This window comes from Crotalus tigris, unplaced genomic scaffold, assembly GCF_016545835.1.
Source record: "Crotalus tigris isolate CLP2741 ecotype Arizona unplaced genomic scaffold, ASM1654583v1 scf7180000020640.449710, whole genome shotgun sequence".
Classification (NCBI taxonomy): domain Eukaryota; kingdom Metazoa; phylum Chordata; class Lepidosauria; order Squamata; family Viperidae; genus Crotalus; species Crotalus tigris.
In genome coordinates this window covers 383572-403477 of record NW_024098119.1, presented here as the reverse complement: position 1 = coordinate 403477, position 19906 = coordinate 383572, and the positions used below count along the sequence as shown (strand labels likewise).

At 42.2% G+C, this 19906-nt stretch overlaps 1 protein-coding gene across 1 annotated transcript in view; it reads left to right on the top strand.

Annotated features, from left to right (window-relative positions):
* Positions 1-19906, top strand: part of ARHGEF9 (Cdc42 guanine nucleotide exchange factor 9) — a 97202-nt gene that overhangs the window by 20022 nt on the left and 57274 nt on the right. The window contains exon 3 of the mRNA XM_039368130.1: positions 12328-12507. Coding sequence (XP_039224064.1) covers positions 12328-12507 — 180 coding nt within the window. The remainder of the gene's footprint in view (positions 1-12327; positions 12508-19906) is intronic.

Here is a 19906-nt window from a genome sequence, read left to right as displayed (position 1 = left end):
AGGGCAGAGATAGCCTGGACAATTCCTATTGGCTTTTGAAAGCCAATAGAATTAGACTCTATTCAAGAGAGTCTCTTCTATTGGCTTTCAAAAGCCAATAGAATAAAAGGGAGTAGCACAGCTAAGGAAAAGGAGAAAAAAAAATGGCAGACTGCGTTGTTTGGCGACCCCCGTGAAATGGTCGTTCGACCCCAAATGGGGTCCCGACCCACAGGTTGAGAACCCCTGGATTAGGGGATCAACTGGGTGAATTTCATCTGTCTGTCTAACCTTGAAGTTCTTTGGGCCAATATAAGTCGTTCGTTCACAGTCCCTTTTTCCAATTTAATTCTGAAAATCAAATTAGGCAACAGTTTGTGTACTGTAGACATTGGCATATAGGGACATCTAGTATTCTGGTGAACTTTTGTTGGAGTGATAACAGAATTAAATTTGGAGGTAACCTAATCGTAGCCCTGCCCCCTTATTCACCTGATTATGTTTGTCATCACTGCACTTTTTAATCTTCAGCTTCGGAAAAAGGAAGTGATAAAAGAATCTCCGCAACCATGTCAGAAAATCCAACTTCTTTAAAAGGTTAAAAATTTCACTCTATAGCTTGATTTTTAAAAGAACAGAATAATAGAGTTGGAAGGGACCTTGAAGGTCTTCTAGTTCAACCCCTTGCTCAAGCAGGAGATCCTATACAATTCTGGACACATGGTTGCCTAATCTCTTCTTAAAAACGTCCCATGATGGAGCACCCACAATGTCCGAAGGCAGTCTGTTCCACTGGTTAATTGTCCTCAGTGTCAGAAAATTTCTCCTTATTTCTAGGTTGAATCTCTCCTTGATCATCTTCCATCTGTTATTCCTTGCCTGGCCTTCAGGTGTTTTGGAGAATAGGTTGTCCCCCCTTCCTCTCTGTGACAGCCCCTCAAATATTGGAACCCTGCTATCATGTCACCCCTGGTCCTTCTCAACATTAGACATACCCAGTTCCTGAAACCGTTCGTCCTATATTCAATAATTCACACAGTAGGGCACACTAGCTTAAAATGGGATCACATACTTTGTGGTTGAGTGCATTTTGGGGAGCGCAGCTATTGAGTAAGTATATTGTATGAACCACACCGTCTCATAAAACCATCAGATGGTTGGTATGTGCATTGCTGTGTGAACACAGGAATTCAGTTTTGTTAATCCAGATATAAACTTCAGCATACCTATGAACACAGCCTTTGAGTATTAAAAATATTTTCCTCAGAATATCTCTGAAGGTGTTTCAAGCATTCACTTTTGAGAGTAGAAGGGTGTTTACATTTCAGTAACTATGCAGTAGCCAACATTTAAGGCTTATACCCGCCATGAGCAGCCATTGATGGTCTGATGCAGAAGTGGTGGCATCAAAGGTTCTTGCAGTGAATCAGAGCTTCTAAGGAGTTAATTTATATGACAGCTGGATTGCTGTCCAAGCGCAGGAAGTAAATTGTTGTTATTTAAATCAATTAAGTCTTTTGAAAACTGTGTGTGGAGGTTAATATGAGTGTCTCTGTGTTTGTGTGTCTCTGTGTTTGTGCGTGCAAATATCCAGCCGTGACGTTTTTAAAAACAAAAATATCGATCCCATTCTGTGCCTAGGGGGTTCAAGGATGAAAACACGAAAAGTATTTGTTTCAGTAGAACTATAATGGGAAAAAAATTAATTTCATGCTATTTGAGGAAGTCTTTTTTCACTTTCAGCCCTATAAAAACATGACAATTTGGCCCTGCGTGCTTGCTTTTTAAAATTGATGTGGCACTTCACATAAAACCAATCAATTCTGATATAGTTGTATGGATTTATGGTGGGTATTTATCATTGCCACCTGTCAAGCTGGAGCACATTTGGTTTGGTAAATATGCATTTCCAAATAAACAATATGTAAAGAAATATGGAGATAATATTGATGAAGGAACACATGAGCGCTTAAGGGAAAACAATTTAGTGTGGCAAAGGAACTTTGATTTTGTTTGGTATAAGTGGGAGGGAGAGAAAAACTCTAGCAGGCTTTCCAAATTTGGTCACTATACAGTATATATATATATATATATATATATATATATATATATATATATATATATATATCAAAAATAAAAGTAAAAATATGACTCTTGGGAATATCCATACTATTAAAACAATGATCACCAAGAGAATGCTTTAAGAGAATAAAATTTAATTAACCAACCTAGCTTTCGTCAAAATACATTTGACATCGTCAGGGTTAAAAGGCAAGTATAGGGAGTAGACTTATATATCTTTATCAAGCGTCCTGTAATCAAGCGTCTGCTTCCGGCTCTTAGAGCGCGTCATTGGCCCCAGCTGTTCAAAATGTAACCCAAGCGTGCCTCCTTTAATACACATTCTTTTGTTCCTAGCTCGCATTCCCTCACACAGCACTTGATCGGTAGCTTTGGGATTAAGTGGATTCAGGATTAAGGTCTCCCCCCCCCATGTGTAACTCCTCCATCACTCCGCATACGGTCGCACCTAAGGGGTGAGGGTGGGGGGGTATCTGGATTGACTCCAGTATCCCCCTGAATCACAAGTTCACCTCGGTCCTGTCCATTCGTCCTTTGAGGATGCACTATGGATTCTTTCCCCCACCCCATGTTGTTCTCTTTTCCATCTTCCTTCCCGTGCACTATACTGAGGGGTCTGCTGTCCGTTCCAATCACCCTCCTCCCGCACATGCTCAAAGCGTTCTTCGCTGCCATCCCATTGGGAGCGCTCTGTTGTTCAGTCCGTTGTTCGTTATATATATGTTTTCTGAGGTTTTCGCGGGTGTTTGTATGCAGGTCTTTGGTTGTTCGGGTTTTCTCCCGCGTAAAATTGGAAGTGTCTTGGCGACGTTTCGACGAAGTCCCATTCGTCATCTTCAGGCTGGTGTTTTCAGCTTCGTGCTTCGAACTGAAAACACCAGCCTGAAGATGACGAATGGGACTTTTTGGCACCAGGCATATTTATTGGTTTGCAATTACTTGTGGAAGTGACTGCATGTATGAGGTGGAGCCATCTTCAGCGCTCTCTCTGTAAAAAGGTGGGAGAATGGCCATGCTGAAGATTATGACCATGCCCTTTTGGATGAGCAATAAATAGGCTCTCTTAAGCATTGCTCAGAAAACAGTTCTCTAGGCTTCAGCAGCTCTCTCCAAGGAAATCCTTCCATTCCCCACCATCCAGTCAGAGCTGAAGAAGCTTCTTGCATGAGAAGCGAAAAGTCTACAAAGAAAAACAAGAAAGTCCAGTTGCCTCTTGAAAAAGCAGCTTTGGGAGCACTCTAACCTGAAACAAGCACATCTTTCTGCTCTGCTGCACACCCAGAGGGCAGAATTGAGGGAGATCAGATTGTTTGCTCAAAGTAACTGGCATCTGAGTCAATTCCAGGTCGATTCCACCGTTTTCCATAAGTTGCACCAACAGGTCAGTGGATGCTTCCAATCCTGGCCTACAGGTAGTCCTTAGCTTACAACCATTCGTTTAGGGACAGTTTGAAGTTACAAGGGCACTAAACAAAGTGACTTATGATCCGTCCTCATGCTTATGATATGACTTTTGCAGCATTCCCACCTGTCAGGTGATCAAAATTCAGCGCTTGGCAACTGGCTTGTATTTACAACGGTTGCAGCATTTCAGGGCTGTGTGACTGCCCTTTGCAATCTTCCTACCCACCCAGCTTCCAGCATGCAAAGCCAGTGGGGGAAGCTGGATTCACTTAACGGCAGTGTGATTCACTTAACAATGGCAATGATTTGCTTAACAACCGGGACAAAAAACGCTCGTAAAATAGGGCGCGACATAAATTTTGGTCCCAATTGTGGCTGTAAGTTGAGGACTGTAGTTCCTGCCCCCCCCCCGCCTTGTTGATTGGGAAACATATTGCTTCAATACAAGAGAATATTTGTAGCTCAGGGTTGAAATGGGGGCTCCTCAGTGCTCTCTGAGCCTGGTTGTTTCCTTGCAGACATTTCATGACCCAACTAGGTAACATCATCAGTACTAGTGCGGACAATGTTATTTAGTGTGGGTAATGAAACATCTGCAAGAAAACAAGCAAGCTCAGGGAGCACCAAGGAGCCCATATTGCACCCTTTCCATCCATTTAGTTCAGGGGTAGGCAACCTTATGCCAGACAACCATAAACCAACTTTAAGCTCAAATATGGAAGTTAAGCAATTCACCTGCCCTTTAGGATCTAGAATGACTAAACCAGGGGTAGGCAACCTTTGCTCTTTTATGACTCGTGGACTTCAGCTCCCAGAATTCCTGAGCCAGCATGGCTCAGCTTGGAAACCTCTCCCTTTTCCCTCAGGATGGCCGGCTCAGGAATTCTGGGAGTTGAAGTCCACAAGTCATAAAAGAGCCAAGGTTGCCTACCCCTGGTTTAGTCATTCCAGGTCCTAAAGGGCAGGCGAATCGCTTAACTTCCATATTTGAGCTTAAAGTTGGTTTATAGTTGTCTGGCCTCAGTTTAATTGTTCTCCCGGAATTTCCATGTATAAATGGCAGTGACAGCCTCTAAGGAATTGTGTCCCTGCTTCTCGACTGATGCTGCAATCTGCCGAAGGAAAACAGTGGGTTGCCTCTTTTTTCTTTGTTAAGTTTTCCACACTCCCCTCCCTTCTGCTCAACAAATGGCAGCTTTTAGAAAGCCACCCAAATGAAAGGTTGCAACTACTGTGTGCCTCCAGCTAGCTTTAATATTAACAGGCCTGTTTCCAGCCTCTGAGGACTGTTAGCATGTAGGCTGTTCTCCCTAACTCAGATGGAGCATTCTTCCAAATTGGCTCTTTTCTGCTAGACAGGAAAAATAAATAAATAAAGGGCATGGTAAAATAAAACATCCCAGGGGTTTTTGTGTATGTGTGTGTGTGTTAATTGGATTGCTTCTATGAAGAAACAGAGTAAATTTAATTGTGATTACATTGTTTGAATTGGAGAGATCCATCTATGTGCCTTGCAGAAGAAATAGCACATTTTATAAATGTCCTCATTTCTCCTCCTCATAATTTTAATGCTGGTATAAAGAGGAAAAGCTGGAACCAAGGATGCTGCCTACTGTTTAGCATCTCCAGGGTCAAATTTGCTGGGAGGCTGATGGTTTGTTTTGGGGTGTTTTTTTTTTTTTTTTTTGCTGGAATTGCTCCAGTTTATGGTGACTCAACTCCCTCTATCAAGGCAGGTAGCTATTGCCTAACATCGTCTGCTTCTCTTTATTACCCCAAATGGAACTGAATGAGCAATCTTCCCCAAAGGTGGAGAAACAAGATCTTTTTCTAGTGTCTTCTTAAACAGAACAGATTGCGACAAACATTCCCATTTGCAAAATGACAGCCCAGGTGCACCTTCAAGAAAGCTCATTTCGCCCAAATTAAGTGGACAAAACCAGAACCTTGGGGCGCATTGGCGAAGGCTGGAAAAATCAGCAGAAACCTTTTAGGTCCCAGCCAAATGCATTGATACTTGTCTGGAGTTAAGTGAAATCTGATAGTGTTGGGATAGTCTTATTTCTATTTCTATTGTTCCATTCCACTCCATTTCATTCCATATTCTGTTCTGTTCTGTTCTGTTCTGTTCTATTCTATTCTATTCTATTCTATTCTATTCTATTCTATTCTATTCTATTCTATTCTATTCTATTCTATTCTCTCCATTCTTTATTCTCTGTATTCTATTCTCTATGTTCTATTCTGTTCTTCTCTACTCTGCTCTGCTCTGCTCTACTCTACTCTACACTCTATTTCCAATAACCCCCCCCCCCCCCGCCAATAACAATCAAGCCAATCACTTGATGGGCTCCATATCACCTTGGGGTCCCTACACTCACTGGCCAAACCATGTCTTTAGCGTCTTTTGAAAGAGTGTCAAGATAGTGGCCAATATTATCTCCATAGGTATGATGTTCCCACAGGAAGGGAGCCACCACAGAGAAGACCCTTCTTCTTGGTCCCATTAGATGGACCTCCATAAAAGAGGGGAGCTGTAACATCCTCTACCTCCCTGTTCTGGTGATTCAGATAGATATAAGTGGAAAAGACGTTGCTTCAAATAATCTGGCCATCATGACAACCAGCACAGGAAGCAAATTGGTAACCAATGCAGCCATGCAGAGGTCACACATGTGCATATCTAGACTTGTGCTAAAGCAAGTCTAGATATGCACATTCAATTGAACCAATTGAAACTTCTGGATTCTTTTCAAGGGAGATCCATGTAGAACACATTCCCAGCCCCAATGCTGGGAAGCATAGGGAAGGAAGTTATGATTCATGCCATCCCCTCAGCTGTCCTCAAAGGCCAATCTAGGAAAATTCCTCACCTGGAGAGACAAGACCCATGTGACCCTGGACACACAGAAACAACAGACTAGGTGCTTCCCCGGTGCCTGTACTGCAAAGACATTCCTACTAGCCTCTCTCACCATTACTGCTGGGTGCCCAGGACCATTTTATACCATCCTGTTGTTTTCAGATATCAAACCTGCTAGGGGTTGCCCGATTTTGCCCGATTCTGCAGAGCGGCAATTCATAATTCAGCAGACAATGACTTATGCCATAAACTAGACTTTATAAGTAGCTCATTTGCCATCTTAGAATGTTCTGTAATTTGATAGATATACTCTTCCACACTTTTATTCTCCCTACACCCATCTTACCTCCTACTCCTTCTTTTAGTTTCTTACAGACTTTTGTATATACTTTCTTTTTAATATGTTCTAGCTTTTCATATTTTTTTTCTTTTCTTTTTTTAAGAATCCAGTGTGTCTCTTATGCCTTTTAATTGACTGTAGCCACCCTCCTAATGCTGCTCTATGACTATAATAAAGACTTAATTTATACGAAAGGAGATGCATTGCCTTATTTAACATCATTGGCTCTCGATCTTTTCTTCACCGTGGACTTCCTTTAAATACCTTTTGTGGCCACAGACCATGGTGATGGACCCCCCCCCCCAAGACTTAACTCAAAATTTTCTACCCCTGAGTCATCACTCCGCTGAACGCCTAATTCCCATAGCCCTGTCTTAGACCTAAAGATACTTAACTGTGTAGTAGGGCTATATTGCTATTACCCTTCTCATCTTTCTCATCCTTTCTCATCTTTTCATCTTTCCTACTATCTTCTCTTATTGGTATCCTATGATTTATCACTTGTTGTTTATATCTTATGATTAATGATTGTAACTATGATTTATGATCTATGACTTTGTTGTTTGGTATGTACACTAAGAGCTTCTACACCGGAGACAAATTCCTTGTGTGTCCAATCACACTCGGCTAATAAAGAATTCTATTCGTAAATCATAACATTTTTTTCAAGCCTTCGCGGACCCACTATGATGGCATCATGGGCCCCCAGGGGTCTGCAGATCACAGGCTGAGAACTACTATTTTACATCCTTTCCTGTCTGGATAACTAAATAACCAACTCAACCGGAGTTACTAAAGTCAGTGGACTTCAAATCACAAGGCAGACCACAAAACCCAAACCCAGTCCAGGAAGTCAGTAGCACAGCAAAAGAAAAAAAAATGTGAGAAGAATTTCAGAACATAAATAGAGTTGGATCAGATGACATTGTCATTTCCAGGAAACTGAGTCTTGACTAAAAACGCTTTATAATTAGAATTCATAATTCCCTATTCAGACCCTGTCTGAATTCAGAGAAATGAATCTATTATGGGTCCATCTGAGTACAGAGATATGATTATTTTGAACATTGTTGCATTCTAAAGGACTGGGTCAAGGTACAAGTTGGCAAAGAGCTCTTGAATCCTATTCTTGCTTCTTTGAGATTTCTGGTTGAATTATCTGGATGGGATGACAATGCTTCAAATTCCATGTCTAGGCCATCCCTTTAATTTTCTACAATGCTCAGATAGTTGCTTGGCAGCTGTGTAGGAAATTAATGTGATCCATGGATCCAGTTGCGTCTCACTATGGGACAGCAGCCAAGGGTTAGCTTCAGGAATGGAGCTAGCATGGAGCCATCATTCACAGCTTCTCAAAGATGTCCTTTTTCTCCTTGGGAAAAAAAAAGAGCTTATGGGTTCAGGTCTTTCAAAAGGAATACTGTGTGGACGTTTGATCCAGAGATTAGTTTGAAGGAAAATCGATTGCACCTTCTAATTAATCACGTAGTTTGGAAGAAATCAGCTCAGTCATTTGGATTGGCCCTGGATATCCACCTAATCCCCATTCCAAAGTTCCAAATTGAAAAAAAATTCACTTTTTTTTATAAAAAAAATGCTGGAATCAGGATATTTGCACCACACGAATCAAAAGGCAACACCAGTAGCAGAAACAAAAAACATCTTTGTTTGCCTGATGCTGCTACATTTATGCATGAGTTGTAAAACTCTTCCCCAGAGGAACATTACTTCAAACAAAAATTAAATTTGGAGCATGTTTTCAAGATTATTAATGTTTGTTCTGACATGCAGATGTCATCTTTGGCCACATTTCTCCAAATATTCTCCACAATTTGAAGGAAGGGAGAGGGGCAGTTGACCTCTCCAAAATACAACAGAAGGATGCTAGGTTGAGATTGTTGGGAGAATATACAAAAATGAAATCCATATATATATGGAGATATATATATATATATATATATATATATATATTATATATATATATATATATATATTTTCTGGGTTTTCGCGGGTATTTGTATGTAGGTTTGGTTGTTCGGGTTTTCTCCCACGTAAATTGGAAGTGTCTTGGCGACGTTTCGACGAAGTCCCATTCGTCATCTTCAGGCTGGTGCTTTCAGCTTCGTGCTGCTCGAGGCACGAAGCTGAAAGCACCAGCCTGAAGATGACGAATGGGACTTCGTCGAAACGTCGCCAAGACACTTCCAATTTTACGTGGGAGAAAACCCGAACAACCAAAGACCTACATATATATATATATATATATATATATATATATATATATATATATATATATATATATATATATATTCAATATAATACAATCTTCAAACTCCGGGATAAATATAAATCAGCTGTTTATTGTTAAAAATAAACAGATATATATTATCTGTTTTGCAGGCAGACGTCACATACTGTGAACAGTATAAATTCAAAATTTGTGGCTGGCAAAGAGTTAGTGGGAAACTAGTATAGCTATTTCAGGCTCATTAGCCCTCATCAGCTAGTCATCCCTGAAGGGTATGACTAACTGATGAGGGCTAATGAGCCTGAAATAGCTATACTAGTCTCCCACTAACTCTTTGCCAGCCACAAATTATATATATATAAGGTGTAATCAGTCAGACCAGTCTGTCTGAAAAACTTCACCTCCCTCTTCAACCATAGATACGATGGAAAATTATTTCTGCTCAGCGCTTATAACAAAACCTTTGGATTGTTTGAGAGACCTCACTTCCTTAACAACAATTATATGCAGTCTGCCCTGTTCTGCAATTACCAAATCCCCAAATATAGGAATGGTTGGCAAATGGTGATAGGTACTGCATCACAATTCCCAGATTTGTGTATCTACGGCTCTTAAAATTGGCACTTAACCTCCTGCAAAAATTGCCCCAAACTTAGTCCAGGGGGACTACATGGAAAACTACTTTAGAAGGAAAGCCTATCACTTAGCAAAATTCTCTCCAGTATGAGAAGTCCATCATTTTCTGCTTCTTAACAAAGCAAGCAATGGATGGTTGACTTTTTCCCAATATGAAAGAAATATTTTAATGAGTTCTTCATTTAGAATCGTTCCATAGAAACGAAATTCTGCTACTGTCATATCACCAGGATCAGGAACTGAGGTATGATGCTGGAGGTGATTGGTGGATTAAGAGACGATCCCATGGTGGACATGCCCTAAAGCAAAAAGGTTTTGGGTTAAGATACACACATGGTTGGAAAAGATGATTAAAAAACAGACAGAATTTAAACCAGAACTGCTTTTGTTAGGAATATTGGGACCTAATCATGAGAAGGAGAAGGAATATTTAATATTGCATGTATTGACAGCGGCGAGAATAGTATTTGCCCAATACTGGAAAAATGAAAACTTACCAATTGAAGAGGTTTTAATTAAGAAAATCTTAGAATGTGCAGAAATGGATAGATTAAAGAGAAAGAAGATTCAATTTATTTTAGAACGTGGGATAACTTTTACCAGCGGTTAGGAAAACGAACTAGTGAGAAACGAATGTGATATGTTATTTTGAATACATGCTAGTAAGAAGAATGATATGCATTGATTAATTGATACTGCTTATGATCATTGTTTATTATATTTCCTACAGTTATCTATCACTATGTTAACTATTGTTAGCTGAACATATGTACTCGGACAATAGTTTGTTTGCTAAATATTGAAAATGTTATTGGGGGATAACCCCAATGCTGATCCCAACCCTGTCCTAATCCCAATCCTGATCCTGACCCCGCCCTAAACCTTAATCCCTATCCCGACCCTATTTTATCCCTAACCCTATAAAACTTAATAAAATCTTTTTTAAAAAGAGAGAGAAGATCCCACTATCCCTGTCCAAATCCTTCTCCCTTCCTCCCTATGTTTTAAACTGTTACTGCTACTAGGAATATTTATCATTCATGGTTTTATTGGCTTTTAATAGTTGCAAGGCTCCCAGAGTCCCCTAAAAGAGGGGAAACAAATCTAATGTCACTAAAGAAACTGGGTGAGACCTTCAGTGGGAAGTGTGACAATGCCACCTCACTTCAAAAATCCTCAACACCTTTTCTTGTGATGTTCCAGGTTAAATATGTAGCTCAGATAGATACAGTGTGGTTGATGTAGCCCAGCTTCTGGGTTTGCACAGTGCATGAACTAAGAAGGAAGGACTTGATTCAGAGTAGGCTTGATTTGATGGCGTATGTCATTTCAGCAAGGTGCTTCATGATGCAAGGGTGATGCAATTATCTAAGTTAAACCAAGACAGCAAGGCAATTTCCCTTAATGAACGTTTTACACTGCATTGAAATCTCTTTCAAAGACTGGGTATGTCTAGTCTAACAAAGAGAAGGACTAGGAGTGACATGATAGCATCTTCCAATATCTCAGGGGTTGCCCCAAAGAAGAGTAGTCAAGCTATTCTCCAAAGCATCTGAAGGCAGGACAAGAAGCAACGGATGGAAACTAACCAAAGAGAGAAGCAACCTAGAACTAAGGAGAAATTTCCTGACAGTTAGAACAATTAATCAATGGAAAGACTTGCTTCCAGAAGCTGTGAATGCTCCAACACTGAAGGTTTTCAAGAAGAGATTGGACAGCCATTTGTCCAGAATGGTATAGGATCTCCTGCCCAAGCAGGGGGTTGGACTAGATGACCTCCAAGGTACCTTCCGACCCCATTATTCAGTTATTCTCTTTCACCATTTCCAAGGACTATCTGAAAGTCTCAAAAGTTTCGTTGTAGCTTGATTCCTCAAGGAGCCCATTCTCCGAATGAACCCTGGTTCATAAAATAACCAATTGCACTGGGTTTGTGCAACAAAGTACAATGCAAAGAGAAAAAAAAATCTGAGACTAACCAAGCTCAGTGTAAGGACCCACCCCACTTTACATCTTAAGAAGACAGAACTCTTGGAATGTCTCTTCCAACAGGCATCTTTATTAAGAGAAAATTATTGCAGGCATGCTAGACAGGATCTGGGGAATTCTCTCCCATCCTTCAATGTTTTAAAATGTTCCCAAGCAGTCCCCACCCCACAGTTCTTCCGGGCAACGATCACTCATCCTCTGTTTTCCCAGATTCCAGGCGTTGCATTGTTCCCCCCCTTTCCCTCACTGCCGGCAAAAGGGAGACTTCAGAGAGAATAGATGAAAGGTGATGGCCATATTGTTATGGTCAGTCCTCTTGATGAGAATCAACATCCAGTCACTTTGTAGTTTAATGAAGGAAGTGAGAGTCATAAAACCCCCTTGCTTATCCTCCTCCCCTTTCGTAGTATGACAGAATCCAGAGAGAGTAAGAAATGGGTTTTTATCAGAGTAGGTAGCTAAAATGAAATATAATTGGATTCTGACATCCAGCAATGGTATTCAGCTGGAACCACTGGATTTTTGACTGATTTGCGAACATGGTCTGTGAATTAGAGTGCAGTTCTTTGGGGTTCTCAACAATGCCAAAGGATTAACCATGATTATTCATCCTGACATCTAGGAGTGGCCAAAATACTGATTACACTGGTGATCGAATTTTACTTTACAGTACTAATCTTGGGATAATATTTTTATGGTGTCCAGCAGTATGTGGTTAGGGAAACAGTCTGTTTGTGATGCAGTCCCGACTTGTAAACTTTTGTCTTATTTTAAATTTTCCTTCAGGGTTATTTAAAGCAGTGTCGGAAGAGAAGAGACATGTTCAGTGATGAGCAGCTGAAGATCATCTTTGGCAACATTGAAGACATCTACAGGTTTCAGATGGGCTTTGTAAGGGACTTGGAGAAGCAGTACAACAATGAGGACCCTCATCTCAGTGAAATAGGACCATGTTTTCTAGAGCATGTAAGTTTTTCAGAGAGGAAGGAAGTCAGTGGGAGAGATCTTCAGTTTAGCTTGATTATCTTTGCAAAGTTGGGTTGTTGGGAAGTGGTGGGATTCACATATGGAAACAACTGGTTCTCTGTGTGGATACCACTTCCTGAAGTCCATTCTGGGCCTGGGCAATAAAAAATTAACTACTGGCTCTGCCAAACTGATGCGAACCGGCTGAATCCCACCACTGTTGTTGGGCATTTCTTGCATGTTCCATAGGAGGAATTTCTACACAGCATCGGCTAGATTCTTGTTTCACGCTCATTGTGGTTTCCTTAGCCATAATTTGTTAGATGAATCACAGTAAGTTGAGTGTTCACAATAAGCTTTCCTTGAAGTTCCACAGGGGCTTAAACAGCTGGGCCTGACCTGATTTAGTTAGCTCCGGTGATGTGGGGCTACGTTGTCAAACACCAGATCTAATCTCCATAAGACATGGGTTTTTGTTTGCAAAGGATGGATGTGGGGTATGAATAATGAATGCTGACCACAGAAAGAGAGCTAATGAAGAATAATATCATCTGTCCCTACCTAAAATCTGAAGATCCTGTTTTCTGATTACTTGTTAGGAAGCTGCTTCTGCAGTGCACCAAAGTATTTATTCTCCACCTATGGAAGATAGCAGCGGTTCTGATGGCCCCCTTTTTTTTCTCCTTTTCATCCTCCTGTTTTAGGGCGATCCACCTAACGGAAATTACAGGGTAGAGATTCTGCCTGAAAATGGGTTGTGGTAAATAAGAGCAACTAACCAAAGAGATTTTAACCAGCAGGGCGGTAGGAGTTAATACCGTATCTGGTACTGTTGTTATTAAAGGGTTCCCACCAATTTGCTCGCATCCGTGGATACATTGAGTCATCTTCTACCCAATCTGGCCAACAAGCATTTGTCAGTGTGGCTGTAAATGGTTGATTCTGCTTTTTTCAAACCTCCATTTAGCTCAGGCCAAATGTTTCACCTTGGCTGGGGAATTCTGGGAGTCGAAGTCCAATGTTTCAAAAGTTTCCAAGGTTGAGAAACAAGGCACCAGACTAGAAACCAGAAGACTTGAATGACAGAGTTGGAAAGGACCGTGGAGGTCTTCTAGTCCAACCTCCTGCTCAAACAGGAGACCCTAGACCATTCCAGATAAGTGACTGTCCAGTTTTTTCTTGAAGCATTCAGAACTTCTGAAGGCAACCTGTTCCACTGGTTAGTTGTGCTCACTGTCAGGAAATTTCTTCTTAGTTCTAGCTTGTTTCTCTCCTTGATTAGTTTCCCTCCATTGCTTCTTGTCCTGCCCTCAGGTGCTTTGGAGAATAGCTTGACTCCCTCTTCTTTGGGGCAGCCCCTGAGATATTGGAACATTGCTATCCTGTCACCCCTCATCCTTCTTTTCAATAAACTAGACATACCCAATTCCAGCAGCCGTTCTTTGTATGTTTTAGCCTCCAGCCCTCCAATCATCTTTGTTGCTCTTCTCTGCACTCTTTCTAGAGTCTCAATGTCTTTTTACATTGTGGTGACCAGAATTGGATGCAGTATTCCATGTGTGGCCTTACCAAGGCGTTGTAAAGTGGTATTAACACTTTACTGTGAGAATAACCTTGAGAGACAGGAGAAAGAGCTGCAGCATAAACAACTGTCAGATAAACAAAATCTGAGTTCAAATCAGAAATGTAATTTTATGTAAAAGCATCTCTTTTCTCATTCACTGGAACATACAGTAAAGGGACGGAGGGAAGAGGTACATTCAGGTTTCGGTTACTGTAAAGCTGTGTTTTTTCAACCGCCGCCCCTTTAAGATGGAATTCTGGGAGTTGAAGTCTGCCCATCTTAAAGGGGCTGTGGTTGGAAAAAACACCACTGTAACTTTACAATAAAAGTATTATATTGGTGATTTTGGTTTCCTGGCCTGGACTATCTTGAAAGGCCAACACAGGGTGACTTTGGGTGAGTTATTCTCGCAGCTCTAAGAAGGCTAGCCAAACCGCTTCTGAAAACTGTAGAGATTGATCCGGGCAGTGACCTGGAGGCAAGATGGACTCAGAAGCTTGAAAGAAAACAAAAATATAATCCACGCATGAGGAACAGGATGTTTTTGATGATTGAAATGGCTCTCACAGACTCTCTGCTGTTGCCGGTTACATAAATACCATTTTACAGGGCTGATGGGATTGTAGATATATCCAGAAATGTCAAGAAAATCATGCAACATAGCTTTTGCAGCTTCTCCTTTGGGGAAGAAGCAGCTCTAAGATGGTGCTTACGTAAGAAAATGCCACTTATCCAGGACGCTGGATCCTTTGAAGCGTAACCAAGTTGCTTCTGGTGTCAACTCAAACCAGGCTTCCTTTCATACTAGGAAAGCTTTGGAGAATGTTAGAGAAACGCATTGCAATTGCTGATGATTCCTCTACAGGATGCCGGTAAAACCCTTCTCAGCGTCATGTGTCATAATGCCTTAGACTACTGATCCGCTTTGTTGGCTCACTTTCATTCATAAATTGTCTTTAGCGCAACGACTGGAGTTATGAACAGGCTCTGGAAAAAAAGGAAAGGAAACAAACCGTAACTGCCACAATCCATCTGGGGTTGTTACAGTTTTGCCCCAAGGATGTCTCACACCTAGTTTAACTTCAGTTATCTGTTTCCAAAATAGGAAGATAAAGAAATTGCATTTGCCAAGGAGATTTGGGGGTGGGTGGACACTTGCATTTATTTATTTATTTATGAGACTTATATACCGCTTTAAGTGCAAGCACTCTCTAAGCGGTGTACACCAGTAAGCAATGTATATATATATATATATATATATATATATATATTTTACATTGCCCCCAACAATCTGGGTCCTCATTTTACCTACCTCGGAAGGATGGAAGGCTGAGTCAACCTTGAGCCGGTGAGATTTGAACCGCTGACCTGCTGAACACAGTCAGCTAAAGTGGCCTGCAGTACTGCACTCTAGCTGCTGCGCCACCTTGCATTGGTATTTGATGGGAGAAATAAGAAATGGGAGAAATGGTCCCATGTGATGGGCCTCTCCGAGGAATCAGATTTTGAATTACAGGAGCAGTGGGGTGGAATGTGGTCTGGATTCCCAGGAGGGAGGTGATGCATTCCAGAGGACCAAGAGACAGTGAAGTTTAGATAGTTTGGGTGGGAGGAAGAGAATTAAGATGGCTCCTCCCTAGAAGTACTCAGGGTACAGATAGTCCTGGACTTACAACAGGTCATTTAGTGACCATTCAGAGTTATAACAGCGCTGAAAAAAGTGACTTATGACCGTTTTTCATTGACCATTGCAGCCTCCCCGTGGTCATGTGATCAAAATTCAGATGCTTGGCAGCTGACTCGTATTTATGACGGTTGCGGTGTCCCAAGGTGATGTGATCCCCTTTTGAGACTTTCTAACAAGCGAAGTCAATGGCGAAGCCAGATTCACTTAACAACCGTGTTACTAACTTAAGGACTGCAGTGAGTCGCTTAACAAGCGTGGCAAGAAAAGTCATAAAATGGGGCAAAATTCACATAGCAACTGTCTCGCTTAGCAACAGAAATGTTGGGCTCAAGTGTGACCATAAGTTGAGGACCACCTGATGCAAGTAGCTGTTTTACCCATAAAGGAGAATATTTGGAGCTCAGGATTGAAATTAGAGGTCATTACCCAACTAGGTAACATCATGACTAGCACTGATGATACTATTTAATTTGGAGACTGAAACATCTGCAAGAAAACAACCTAGCTCAGACAGCACTGAGAAACCCACAGTTCTCCTCTTCCTCTTCCTCCCTCCTCTTCCTCCTCCTCCCTCCTATTCCTTCTCCTCCTCTTTCTCTTCCTCTTCCTCTCCTCCTCCTCTCCTCCTCCTCTTCCTTCTTCTCTTCCTCCCCTCCTCCTCCTCTTCCTCCTCCTCTTCCTCCTCCTCTTCCTCTTCCTCCTCCTTCTCATCTTTCTCCTCCTCTCCTTCCTCCCCTCCTCTTCCTCCTTTTCCTCCTCCCTAGTAGCTCCACTCCCTTCTCCTCTTCCTCCTCCTCCTCGTCTTTCTCCTCCCCCTCCTCCCCCTCCTCCTCCTCTTCCTCCTCCTCCCTAGTAGCTCCACTCCCTTCTCACACAAACAATCTGACCTATTCTGCAAGAAAACAGCCAAGCTCAGAGAGAACCTTGTAGTTGTTTCAGCTTGGCAAGATTTCCGTGTACTGGTGAAGAACCATCAAGGGAAGCGCTTCGAAGTAACTCCTCGTGTCTGTCTTGGTTTGGGGAGCCTGACAAGCAGGGTCTGACAGGTGCTGATCTTGCAAGCCAGCGGGCCTTTGGGCACGTGCAGAGGGAACTCAGAAAGAGCACGACTTCTCCATTCAGCTCTGATCCCCGCATCTTGGCTTTCCCTGCTGGGAATCCCTCTTCCTCAAGCAGGCTTCTCTTTTTTTCTGGCGCATTCCAGAGCTCTTGTGCCATGGTGAGATTTATCGCCCCCACAAAGGATTCTGATCGGAGTCTGACCTCCTGCACTCATAATTGCTGGCACGGGAGAGATTGCCAACTGCCCGAAAAGGAGCCTCTGCCTCTTTGCTGCAGATCGAAGGATGGGAAACTGGCTGCAATTGGCAGTACAGGCTGCAAAGCCGGGTCTTAGGCCTCTTATCTCCACATAGGTCGCCCGTGGGACCAGAATTCCCACTGCTAAACAAGGCGGTTGCTGAATGATACTGTGTACTATGATACTGTGTTTTTTTCTGCCAGAGTCGTTAAGCGAATCACTGCCTGTGCTGGTCAGAGTATATAGCTAGCTCAGGAATTAAGAACTGTCCTCTTAAGGGAAACTCTTTTGGGTGATGTAGTTTATGTTATCTGGTCATATCTGTGTTCGGACTGGCCACTGGGAGGGTCTTCTGTTTTATTATGGGATATCCTGGTTACATGCCAGCTAGCAAGGTCTCTATGAAGTGCAGCCCCGAGGACTGTTTGCTTCATTAGTATGGAAGAAGCTATTCTTTTTTTACCCATGTGATGGGTAAAGACCATGCAGGAATGTCAGATGTATCTTCAGTAACTGTAAGTTAATATTTTGAGAATTCCTGATGGATTAAAGTAGTCTGCATGAAAACCCTTCCATGGAATTAATCTGCCTGCATCAAGCAATAGTCAGCAACCCCCTTGCTTGATACAGGACACTGCCGTTGTTAAGCGAATCACATGATCGTGATTCACCATTGAATTTCATTTTGTTAGATAGCGCCCAGTGTTCACGTCTGTCCAGGTCCTCCTGTATCTTAAGCCTGTCTTCTGGAGCTACCGTGGCCGCGAGTATGAAACCTTGGTCGTAAGTCCCTTTTTTCCAGTCCCGTCGTCACTTTGAACAGTCACTAAATGAACCGTTGTTTGCCTACCTTAGAAGAATGGACACTTAAGGTTTCTACTTTAGCGGAATTGGCAAAAATTTCAGCTTATTTAAAGGACCATAAATTTATTATAGTGTGGAGAAGGTGGATAGATTATATTCAGAATAAATACGGAACTTTAAAGTTCCATTTATTTTATGATTAATTTTTTCTTGAGGTTATAATTATTATTTATAGATTTTTATAATATTTGATTTATAGTAGATTTGTTTATATTGTTGTTGTTATTATTATTATTATTATTGTTTAGAGAGAGTTAAGGGTAATGTATGAATTTGTTTATTGTATAGAATTTTTTGTTGTTGTTTTATTGTGTTTGTTTTGTTTATAATAACCCTGTATTTTGCTCTGGGAAGTGGGGTGGGGAGGTAGGGGGGGAGGGGTGGGGTGGGATTAGGTATATATGGAAATATTAAAGTATGAAATAGATGGAGTAATTTAGAGGGAGGTGCCGCTTGGGTGTTCCCCCTGAACTGTATCCAAGAGGGATAAGAGGGGAGGAGGAGGGAAGGAAGGAAGTTGGATGGGAGGAAGGGGTGGGGGGAGAGAGGAGAGGAGAGGAGAGGAGAGAGGGAGTAGGGAAGGAAGGAAGGAAGGTTGAGAGGGCGGATGCAGTCGGGGGGGGGGGAGATAGACGAGCGACACCTAAGATCTTATTTTAAAGGTATTTTTCTTTTTTTTTAGTTTTATATATAATGTATGGAAAGTAGTATATGTATTGAAAATTCAAATAATTTTTTTTAAAAAATAAAAAAATAAATGAACCGTTGTTGAGGACTACCTCCGCCTACCACTTGCCAAGGAACTGTGGGGATTGCTGCAAAGCTTCTCATTGCAGGATCTGTTCATCAGTCATTTTTTTCCCAGTGCCATTGTAACTCTCAATGGCCATTAAACAAATGTCTATAAGTTGAGGACTGTGTGTTCTTGGGGAAGGGGATGGTCCTCTTTGGTCCTAACCAAGGAGAGAAGCAACCTAGAAGGAAGGAGAAATTTCCTGACAGGGAGAAGAATTAACCAGTGGGACGGCTGGCCTCCAGATGTTGTGACTGCTTTGTCACTGGAGGTTTTTAAGAAGAGACTGGACTTGTCTGAAATTTTATAGGGCAGTGATGGCGAACCTTTTAGAGACCGAGTGCCCAAAAATTGGCCCCGCCTCTGCTCCACCCCTGCCCCGCCCCTACCCTGCCCCTACCCCACCTGCCCCAGGGCCACTCACCGTCTCCAGGGCCCACTGCAGATCGCCCAGCAGCGCCATGGCAGCCACACCCTCAGCCTGCACCCAGCAGCATCAACTGTGCACAATGGGGCATGAGGGCAGAGTCCTGTCTACGCTGCCTGGCTGCCATGTCCTTGGTTGCAGTGCTCCATGTGAGCCACGCTTGGGGGCAACTCTCCTCCAGGAGGGCTGCTGGAGAGGAGGGGGTCGCGGGGGAGGCGAGGCTGGGGCAACGGCACGTGTGCCCACAGAAAGGGCTCCGAGTGCTACCTCTGGCACCCATGCCATAGGTTCACCACCACAGTTATAGGGTCTCCTGCTGGATTAGAAGAACTCCAAGGTCCCTTCCAGCTCTATTTTGATTGAAAGTGGCCTCTAGGACTCTAAGAAAGCTAAGGGCCAGACCTCAGAGTACTAACGACCAAATGACTGCAAAGAATATAAATCTATTTCCCATTATTAGTTAGAACTGAAGAAGCTTCTTGGATGAGAAATGAAACATTTTCAAAAAAAAGAAAAAAAAGAAAAAGAAAAGAAAATCAAGGAAGTCCAATTGCCTTTTGGAAAAAACACCTTGGGACATCCGTGACCTGGATGATGACCCTTGATTATCTCTTGATGACCCTTGATTAACAGTATTCAGTTGTGGGTGCCAAACTTTCAGAAGGATTCAGACGAAGTGACTCAGTTGGATTGTTGGGACATCCGTGACCTGGATGATCTTGATTATCTCTTGATGACCCTTGATTGACAGTATTCAGTTGTGG